An 11,122-nucleotide genomic window follows, 5' to 3' on the forward strand; every position below is an offset into this window, starting at 1 on the left:
CGGCCCGAGCTCTCGCGTCCTCTTTCGTCCCCCTCGTCCAGCACACGGATGGACTGTCCAGGCGCGCTGTGGTGTCTCTGCCCGTGCAGACACCGGACTATCTGTTACTGTCGCGTGGGTTCGACTCGACCCTGACACCTGAGATACCGGCAGACGGTCAACCATTTTAACCTCTTCACTGCCAAGAAATCAGCTGTTTTTTTGACAATTTAAAGGAGACATATAAGGCTTGTTTTAAAGTACTTAGCATTGAACTATAACATATGCAGATTGTCGTTTTAGATTTTCTTCAACATAAACCGCAAAATGTATCTAAACGGCTTCATAATAGAAACAGGTTCATTGACTTCCTGTTCCGAACAAGCCCCGCCTCTTCAAAGTGACATCATTTCACCGCAAAAAGAAGCAGATTGTCATTGTCACATTTTTTTTATCTTTGAAAGGCAGCGATGTGACATTTTAGAATCCTACATGTGCCAGTAGGAGTAGGGCTTTCGTACAAAGATGTGGGCGGAGATAGGGGGTAGGTGAAAACAGGAATTTTCCGAGCAGTCAAGCCTCAGTTGCAGGACAATATCGGATTAGTCAAACATTCAGGAATCAATCAAAATGCCACCAAAAAAATAAATAAATTGTAAACTAATGATCAACAAGGTTAAGTTAATGTAGCATATGTCTCCTTAAATTATTTAGAATATTATCATCATGTATGTTTTGCACTTTGTTATTAATGTGAGAACAACTGTGTACAAGGAATTTCCCGTGTGGATCAATATGTCTAAGTAAATCAAGTGTGTCTAAGTAAAATGCAGCCAAGATGGAAAGAACACACTGTGCAACATTCGGTCCACCATTATGAAGGCCAGAGACAAAGGAGCAGTTAAAGTGCAAAAAGAAAAAATCACAAACTAGGAATGTGCTGTGGCAGTTTGGAGTAACATGAGGAGCAATGATAATTAACTATAGGCTACTAAAAATAGAATACACCTAACCCCACAAATTAAAATAACCTGGGGTAAGTCACGTCACAAGATCTGCAAATAGAATATAGACAAAACTGAGCAGTGTAAATATAAGAGACGATTCATTTCAAACTGTTTTAAAATACGGCATTTCCTCTCTGCTCTGTGATACATATTCAAGAAGAAGAAATGGTTTTAAAAAAGGGGGAAAAAGGATTTGAATAAAATGTAACATGTTTCTTTATTTAGTACAAATATTAAAATATTGCTTTGTTCAAAATGTAGAACACATGTTGCAAGTAGCTAAAAATACCATGTGCATCAAGCGCCGTAAGATACAACAGGAAAACCCGTGTAAAGCTAGCAGTACCTACAGTTTCAAAATTGCATCCATTGTACCCTTGGTGTCAGTAACAGCTTTCATTATGTAAACACATTTAAACATGTATAAACTTGTAAACAACATGGGTTATTGCAGAAATACTGTGTACATTTGGACTGCATAAAACAACCGCATCATCTTTTATAAACATGAGCCCGATATAAAAATAGAATGCGTACCAAAAGATATATAATCATCATTAGCTCAGTTTGAGGTTGTAGTGTCGCCTCAGGTTCCAGTCTTCTCCTTCAAAGCTCAGATGCATCGTGGGTATTGTGTTTGTCATCCTCCGCTGTGTCGCTCCCTTTTTTGGCCCCCGTGTCTCCTTTCCACACCTCCCTGAGACATTCTACAGAAGAAACAGAACAAACGTCACCTACGACAAGCGCTCTTCATTTGTAGTATATTAAGCTCATTGATTTTTATGTTTTTTAATGTATTTAATTTATTTATGTATTTAATTTATTTTTTAATTTATCATATTTATTTTATTAAGTGGAAAAGATGATAATTAGTGGAAAAGATGATAATTATTTATTTATTGTATTTTATTGTATTTTATTGTATTTATTTTATTAAGTAGAAAAGATTATAATAAGTGGAAAAGATGATAATGATTTATTGATTGTATTTAATTGTATTTTATTTTATTTATTAAGTGGAAAAGATCATAATTAGTGGAAAAGATGATAATTATTTATTTTATTCATCTTATTTATTTATTTTGTAAGTGGAAAATATGATATTTAGTGGAAAAGATTTTATTTATTTTATTTATTTTATTTATTTTATTTATTTTATTTATTTTATTTATTTTATTTATTTTTTAAGAGGAAAAGATGGTAACTAGTGGAAAAGATGATAATTATGATAATTATTTATTGTATTTATTTTGTATTTATTTTATGAAGTGGAAAAGAGTATGCTTATGCCTCCCTCACCTCGGTCTGTCGTCTGGAGCACGTGGTTCCGACAGAGGAAGTTCTCCAGCCTCTCGTCCTGATGATGAAAGTACCAGTCCTCCACGACCTCTTCAAACTCCTCCAGCATCTTCTCACACTTAAAGTACAAACACAAACGTACGCTTAAAACTCTCTTCCAAACGTGCTGTTAAAGTTAAAATAAACACGGCGGCGCACCTGCTTCTTCATGTCGGAAACCTCCACAGAAGGCTCGTCCCACAGTTCAAGCGGCATGCCCAGGTCGACCTTTACACCTTTGTGAACCAGGTTTTTCAGGGTGGTCATCGTTTGACTAGCACCCTGCAGGAAAAAGGACATTCAAAAAAAGTGTATATATGGTAAGATGTCAAGATTAATCAGTAGCGCCGATGTTCGTGGATATACAGGTCATAAAGTTATCTTAGAAACAAAAAAATAACAAACGTGAGCATTTTAAAAGCAGAAAATAAAAACAATCATTTCACCCTATAGTCAGAAAAAGTATTCTTAAATATAAAGTACTTTTTATCAGTCACATTAACTTTACATTACAGAAAGTTTGATTTCATAAAGTGCTATTACATGAATATAAGACCGTTATTTCCCATGTCAGTAAACAAAAATTCACAAACTAGGAACTTGCTTTGGTGTTAAGGGGCAACATCAAACAACAAATAATACTAATAATAATAACACTAATAATAATAATAATAATAGTAATAAAATGAAAACTATGATAAATTAAGGGCTTCAGTAAACGTGAATACAGCTCTAACCCAGGGCAAACTCTAAAAAGAGCCTTTACTGTGAGCGAAAAGGTTGTAGAAATGGTTATTAACTATTAAAGACTCTGTAATGCAAGAGGGCCCATACAACGTGCTCATATTGATTTACCTTTGCATACCGAAGGCTCCCCGGCCGCTCAGCGTGAACGTTATACTCCAGGATACGCTCGCATATGTCGTCCACCGCCTCCGTCAACCGAGTCTCACTGAGATAGCAAAGAAGATTATGAAACCGCTTGTCATTGTTGTAATCTGCTCCAGTTTAAAGTACATACGACGTGTTGTATTTAATTTTCCTCCTCCGTTTCCCCGTGTCCAGCACTTCTCCGAACTCCAGGACCTCTTTGGAACGCCCGGTCTTCTCGAGGGCTTCCTGGAGCTCTACAGTGAGGAACTTACACACTGAAACATAAAGACTGACATTTGTATCTACAGAAAGCATGTGACACTGTCCATAACTAAACAAGCTTCTTAAAATACATGAATCTGAACTGAATGTTCATCAAGTTCTTTAAGAAATCTTGAATTCATCAGATTTGATTCAACATTTTACCCCCAGTTTTTGTAAAGTATCATTGTGCTTCCTGGTTGGATATAAGCAGCAAGTATGACACAGGCAGAGGTATTTCCCCAACTGTTACCTAGCAACCATACCGTCAACAAGAGCCAGCTGTGATTTGACAAACAATAATACCGTAAAACAGCTTTATTTTGATGAACGATGTTTAATCTGTCAGAAAAGTGTGTCAGTACAGTGTTTTCAATGGCATGTCGCATATTGATGACATCACAGAGGGATATTGTTTTAGAACTCAGCGCTACTTCCTGTAATTTATTTTCAAGAATCTCTCCACGAACCGCAACTTAACGGAAGTAAAAGGATGATAAATATTTACAGGTGCTATCGTACCAAACTAATTCATAATTAGAAAAACAGGAGAACCTTCATATGGACTTTAAACCGGTACTTCTGGTTCTACTCAGACTCATGTGACATCATTACATTAAAGAATAGAATGCCTAGTTTGAAAACCGATTGCAGATTATTTGACCAAGTTTATGGTTAATATCGCTGTAAACGCTGGAACAAAGTTAAACGTCTTAAATAAACAAAGTGACATATGTTTTTATAATAACTTCTGGACGTGGTGACTGTTGAAAGGACATTAAGACTTTACATAAATACTGATACAGTTTGTGGATTTCTATGGATATTTCATTCAAGAGCACAGTACATTTCCCATAGAGTTAAATGCAGGCCCTTCAACATTATTATGAACTCATATTATATTATTATGAACTAATATTATCAGTGCTATACCACAATAATAGTGAGTCCATTCCAAAAAGTGCACTTCTGTAAAAGGTGTTTAGTAAATGTGTGACTCATAATGAACTGAAATGCATGCCCTATTTGATTGTATATGTGTAGTTTTATTATTGTTCATCGTTGTATGTTGCACCGAATCACCAAGGCAAGCTCCTCTGTTTGTGAATGTTGTTCATTGACAATAATAAACTTGTTCTGATTGTGAGTCTGAAAGAGTTTACATTTGTTTTGAATGTTTTACCTTCACATGTATTCGGCAGTCTCTCGTCTTCAGTCGACGCAGCAACGACCATGAGCCACAACAGAACAAAACCCCCGACTTTCATAGCTCACTATATTTAAACTAGACCAGCAGCAGCAGCAGCAGCACTTTAGTTTATTCAGCCACATCTGCAGACAGCAGCAGAGCAGCGTGCTGCGCATGCGCAGTCTCCAGGCATGACTAGCTGATGCCAGAGTGGGATTAAGGGCAGACAATAGATCACAAATCACAGACAAATGATAAATATATTAACTCACTTTATAATACATTCAACTGGAGATACGACAATATAGAAAAACACATTTTCTTGTTATCTTAATGTCAAAGTTTTTGTCAAACTGCCTGCAACATAGGCCTACAAATAATATGTTGTTTGTGTTTTATTATTAAAAATATGTTCCATTAGCCTTAATACACAACTACAGAGTTTGTGACATTTTCTTCTGTCTGGTTCTTTCTTCCTTGCACAATTCACCAAAAGGCAAACTTTATTGATTGAGAATTCCACTGGGAGCACAGTAACATGGAATAAAATCAAGAAAAAAAGTATACAGTGATTTGCATATTTAATTGTGAATCCACCAATAATCCACCACCTTTACTCTCATCTCTATTTAAAGGGGAGATGAGAGTAACGTTTACAAAGCATCCTGAACCTCATCCGTGTGTTCCGCAGACAGCCGCATGAGGGCGCAATGATGCCAACTACAGGACACATAGTGAACACGTTTAATGCAATGTAGGCTTTACTGTTAGACATGTTAAATGTCCACCTTCTGTAGCAAATAGAAGCAATTTTTGTTGAAGGCCTCTTTGACTTAGAATTTTTAAATAAATATTCTTTTTCGCTCACATCTGCCAGTATTACTTCTTGACATACATGTTAGTTTTGCCCACTACTACAGAGGTGCATGTTTTACCAATTTGGGGAGCTGAGTTTTGGATAAAAGACAATGTGGAAAGGCCCAGAGTGAGTGGGAGAAGCAGAAGGTTTGGCCCACGTTTAACCAGGAAAACGGTACGGCTTTCAGGTCAGAAGGACACACTTAACCTGATACATCTGGAAACCATCTCTGCTGAATGTTTGCTATAGAAAAAGCAAATGGTATGGAATAAGACAAAACATTGTTCTCATTTCATCTTCGGAGAGGCAGCAGGTCGAATCTGTTTTGAGGCTTTCGCGATCCAGCACCTGTCAACACTCAGTCATGCCAAAGAACGAGAAATAAGTAGAAAAGCAATAGCACTGGACTCGGGTTTATGGCAACAAAAGTCATTTTCCATCTGACTTGTCATTTTGCCAAGCTGTGAAACATCTTTTTACGGCAAGAACTTAAGCTTTGTGTAGGCTTTACTAAAACAAAACAACATATTTCAGCATTATGGGGTCTTTATTGCTGAGTCATGTAGTTTAGACCTCAACAAACGTGTTCTGGAGTGCGTGGGATTCTTGTTTTAGCACTTTACTTTTCAGGCAAATGTTTCTGATCATTATTTTGCACTGTAGATTTAATCACAAACATCATCACAATGTGTAGATTTATAGAAAAGCAGAGTGGATTACAGTAGGATGGCCATTTAGTCAAATAATCAGTCAATAATGTTTTAGTTAAATAATCAGAAAATGCCTGGAGTTTCTGGAGTGAAATGAGAGTTGATTCTACCTTTTTACATAATGAAGACAGTGCTTTGGTGAGTGCATAGTTATTATTGTGTCTTGTAAGTGGGGCTGAAACCAGTTAAACCGATTAATCGTCACCCGTTAAGTAATCGATTAATCATTATCTGGACAATGCAGAGTCCAAAACATGGCATGAGCTGAGAGAGGAGACTTTATGACTCAGACAGAGCAGGAATTACATCAAAATGACACAGGAAACATGCACATTTCATGCTTTTGATGAAAAACCGTTTTGCATGAACCATCAGGATGTCATTAAGCGGCATTACTACAGCTTTATCTGGCTCAAATTTAGTCAACGGAGTATTTAGTCGATTAATTGACGCACAGGGCATGTATTTAACGGGCAGATCACTTCTATATTAGTGTAGTGTAGTGTAGAAAAGAGTGTTTGTCGTGTTTATCTTCCAGGTCGCCCTCTGAAGCCTGCAGCCGTGCCCCGTGTCAGGTCATGTCCAGAACGTGTCCGTCACTTCCTCCCTGGTCCTACAGTAGTAGACACAGCACACGGGAGAAGGTCAGGAGGGGGGTAAAGCGATCCCCTTGAAGCTCTGCTGTGGGTGAGGGGGGGCAGTCCCTGGTATAAGGGGGACATCTGAGAAACATCTCCCAGTTAATAGTGGATCTGGTTTCACGGAGGGAAATGCATGACAAATCAGGTACAAAAGCTGCAAGAAACACAAATTTGTTTGTGTTTGCGATGATCAATAGTGAAAACATGGTATGAGTACAAGGGTTGCACGGTTATTGTAATTTTAGTATTATTTAAAGTATTGCAATTAGATTCTTGTCAGGATAATTGACAAAAAGAGTGAAATGGGCTTATGCACTGACAAACTAATACAAAATCACTACAGGATAAGCAGTTTTTATGTAGAAAAAACAGGATATATTTTTGGTTTGTGGAGGAATTTATGGCACTTCAAAAAGCCAACTGCAGCCTGTGCTAATTGCGTCCTTTAAAATTTAAATTTGACTGTGACAAATGGATGATATTCTGAAAAATTCTGACTGAATTTTGACTTTGCAAACATAACTTGTCAAAACATGAATCATGACTCCGTTAAAAATATTTGCATTATTATTTATTTAACCCTCAGAAATGTGATTGACGTCTAAAAAACCACTAACATTGCAAAAAGCGCACCTGTGACCAGCACCGCTCTCAACAATACAAACTCTTATTGTCCTCCAAACCAAACCGTGTTGCCATGGCGCCCTTGTTAAAGCACCGCAAAACCATCGCGGCGTGTGTTGCGAAACCGCCTGCTGTCAGGGTGTCTCAAACTTTTTCATAATTGTGTATTTTGTTTGTAATGATTGCAGTTCCACAGCGCCGCGATGGCCTCGGGGTGAACAATTTGGCACCACGTTGCACCTGTCAAAAGCACCTTCCATTTGAACATCTAGGGCATGTTATTAATTGTTCACAAACCTCAGAAATCACTTAGAGTTTTGGGTTTAGCCGCACCACTTCCACCTTTACCCACAAGTATGCCACATCTATGTATATATATATCTTCTCTTGTTGTCACCAGTCCAACGATAGCATTTCTAAGCAGCACTGTAACTATTTAACACACACACACACACACACACACATTTGAAGCACACCTGGGGAAACATTCCTCGGGGGAAGTCATCAATCAGTTTTATGGCTTTCTCTGGGAAACTTTCCTCCACTCCAATCAAGCCACTACGCTCTTCCCTCTCTCCTTCTCTCTCTCCCCTATACATTTCCATCTGTATCAGTTTTGCTTCACATCTGAGAACGATCCACCTCCAGCCAATTAGCTTCAGCTTCTTTTCTTTTTTTTTGTTTTCTGCCCCAATTTTGCACAGGGATAATTGGAGAAAGTTCGGGGTGAGATCTTCGCCTGGACGATACCAGATAAGACTACTCCAAGTGCTCTCAATTTGCCCGTCAGAGGTAATAAAGCCGACGTGGAGGATCGTGCGATGAAGGTTCTTAAATGTGCATGAAACGATGAGGACCAAAAACATGCCTGTAATCAGATCAGGAAAAAGGTTTTCTCAATTATGCTAAAATCTACATAGTCCGGTCTTTTCTCAATTATGCTAATATTGACCTTGTTTGGCTCCTTTTTTCAAGACAAAGCCAAATACTTTGTAGGATGGGAACAATGTGGGGAACGAGGTGAGCTAAAGTGCATGTGACAGATTGGACTGTAATTTCACTATAGTTAGCATAATTGCAGTTAACGTTTCACTATAAATCTTGGCTGTTTTTCCCCAGTTTGACCATTTTGGTGAAGGATATAATTTTACTTCCTGGTTGGACACTAGCAGTAGATAATTTCATTACTGTTACCTAGCAACCTTACTGTAAACAAAGGCCAAACGTGTCTAATTTACACAATAGTTATGATTTGACAAATGATAAAACCTTTTTTTTGTCAAATTAATGAAAAAAAAGTTCCTTGCGTGTAAAATTCTGCATTTTGTCTTACCCTTCACCCTTGACTGATGCAAAACTATGATTCATATTTACCACATATACTATCCCACCAAACAAAGTGATTATTTGAAAACCTGTCCACTTTGTAGTTGTATTATCTATTTTTCCCTACTTGTATGTCCAAACCCATTAATTTTGAAAAGTTTTCAATCTACAGTAAATAAATTGTTCATAGTGAATACCCAGATAGACATATTGACCACCTGACCATTGATTGTGGTGGGACATGGAGGGATGCACACCCAAAATATACGTTTATATAGATAATAACTGCAATAACACCGTATTTACAACAAACACTGTTCGCCCTGAACACATGTATACTATCATACCCCTGTGCAATACTGACTTAATCATGTGCTATACTGACTTAATCATGTGCAATACAGACTTAATCATGTGCTATACTGACTTAATCATGTGCAATACTGACTTAATCATGTTCTATACTGACTTGATCATGTGCAATACTGACTTAATCATGTGCTATACTGACTTGATCATGTGCAATACTGACTTAATCATGTGCTATACTGACTTGATCATGTGCTATACTGACTTAATCATGTGCTATACTGACTTAATCATGTGCAATACTGACTTAATCATGTGCTATACTGACTTAATCATGTGCTATACTGACTTAATCATGTGCAATACTGACTTAATTATGTGCTATACTGACTTAATCATGTGCAATACTGACTTAATCATGTGCTATACTGACTTAATCATGTGCAATACTGACTTAATCATGTGCAATACTGACTTAATCATGTGCTATACTGACTTAATCATGTGCAATACTGACTTAATCATGTGCAATACTGACTTAATCATGTGCAATACTGACTTAATCATGTGCAATACTGACTTAATCATGTGCAATACTGACTTAATCATGTGCAATACTGTCATATTCATACAAAATAATGTCATATTCATGTGCAACACTCAGACATAATGTCAATCGTATTGGTGCAATATTCTCTGTCCATATAACTGCTGTATTAATTAATTTATTTTTCTTTCTATTCCTTATGAAGAATATAAGAGGGTTATTTCTATAAGAGTTTTGTTTATAAGAGCTTATCTATTAAGAGTGTTTTCTATAAGTTATCTGTTCTTTTACTTCTGTACAACACCAGAATTTCTCTATTGTGTGGACAAATAAAGGCTTATCTTTTCTTATCTTATCTTATCTTATATGGTTTCTGTTTGTGAGGCAAAACGAGGTCTGAATAGCAAAGGTGCCAACATATTATAACCCTGAAAGCCAATACACCCCAAAAATACAATCATGTTTTCTATGTAAATCTCCCTTTTTTATGCAATTCAAATGACATCAATTAAAAAGTGGGACATTTTCTAAATAATTGACCACCAAAAGAGCACATGCGATCACTGTATATCTGTGGGTTGTTTAAGGGTAAACAAGTATAAATAATAAAATATTTTTTGAAGCACATGTTTCAGAAGAAATTGCAGGATACTTCCACTTCCAAGAATATAAGAGGTTTTTTATAAGAGCTTTCCTATTAGGAATGTTTTATGTTTTTTTTTAAGTTTTCTATAAGTTATCTGTTCTTTGTTTTTTACTTCTGTACTGTACCTACTTTGTGTTGCAACACTGGAATTTCCCCATTGTGGAACATATAAAGGCTTATCTTATTTTGAATCCCCACTGTGTGATATTAAAAAAAAATAAAAAAAAACATTCAAGTTTTTATTCCACAGCAAATGTACAAACCTGTGCCCTTATAAGATGGCTCACCTCTCCACAAACCTGACATGACCTGGAGGAGCATCGTTCTGCTTGTTTAAATGTTGTTCCTTAGAGTCCACAGTAATTATGGTGCAGGTGACTTAAAATATCCAGAAAGCTGCACAATGTCATTTAAAATAATCTGGTTAAGGACAAAATGCAAGAGGAAGTAGATCCTATCATTGTACATATGTTCTCCCTTGTTGCTCCCCTTTGCTTCATCACTTGTCCTAATGCACATTTGTAATAAACTGCATTCAAATAAACTCCCACTGAACCAGAAACCAGCAAACGACGCATTTATAACGTAGCTGGAATAAAGGTGTCACAATATAATTTAACTGCACCGTCGCGCGCACCGTCGCCGTTTGAAACCGTAAACTCGCACTGGGCATGTCGTCTATTTATCAAGCTCTCGTTTAAATGTTAACATGAATCAACTTGGCAGAGGTGCGCGGTGAGGTGGGAGCATTTGGGTTGAGTTGCTATAAGAAGACGCGCCTCCCATCACTCACGAGCCTCGCGCTGTCCTCCA

The 11,122-nt window shown here is 37.1% G+C and overlaps 1 protein-coding gene across 1 annotated transcript; it reads right to left on the bottom strand.

The window, feature by feature from the left end:
* Positions 1-1,590: 1,590 nt before the first annotated feature.
* Positions 1,591-4,779, bottom strand: cnpy4 (canopy FGF signaling regulator 4). Its single transcript, XM_072458883.1, has 6 exons — positions 4,642-4,779; positions 3,346-3,472; positions 3,180-3,276; positions 2,484-2,606; positions 2,286-2,403; positions 1,591-1,693 (listed from the first exon to the last, which is right to left on the bottom strand). The coding sequence occupies exons 1-6, from the start codon at positions 4,724-4,726 to the stop codon at positions 1,593-1,595; spliced, it is 651 nt and encodes a 216-aa protein (XP_072314984.1). The 5' UTR covers positions 4,727-4,779; the 3' UTR covers positions 1,591-1,592.
* Between the last annotated feature and the right edge of the window lie 6,343 nt (positions 4,780-11,122).

This window comes from Eucyclogobius newberryi, unplaced genomic scaffold (genome assembly GCF_026437365.1).
Source record: "Eucyclogobius newberryi isolate DKJ021-1_F unplaced genomic scaffold, fEucNew1.0.hap1 SCAF_22, whole genome shotgun sequence".
Lineage (NCBI taxonomy): Eukaryota > Metazoa > Chordata > Actinopteri > Gobiiformes > Gobiidae > Eucyclogobius > Eucyclogobius newberryi.

Excerpts from the sequence above, each read along its gene's own strand:
- cnpy4 (XM_072458883.1), bottom strand. The coding sequence starts at position 4,726 with ATGAAAGTCGGGGGTTTTGTTCTGTTGTGGCTCATGGTCGTTGCTGCG. Across the intron at positions 3,473-4,641 it reads ACTGCCGAATACATGTGAAG|TGTGTAAGTTCCTCACTGTA; the intron begins GTAAAACATTCA and ends TTTATGTTTCAG. Across the intron at positions 1,694-2,285 it reads GCTCCAGACGACAGACCGAG|AATGTCTCAGGGAGGTGTGG; the intron begins GTGAGGGAGGCA and ends TTTCTTCTGTAG.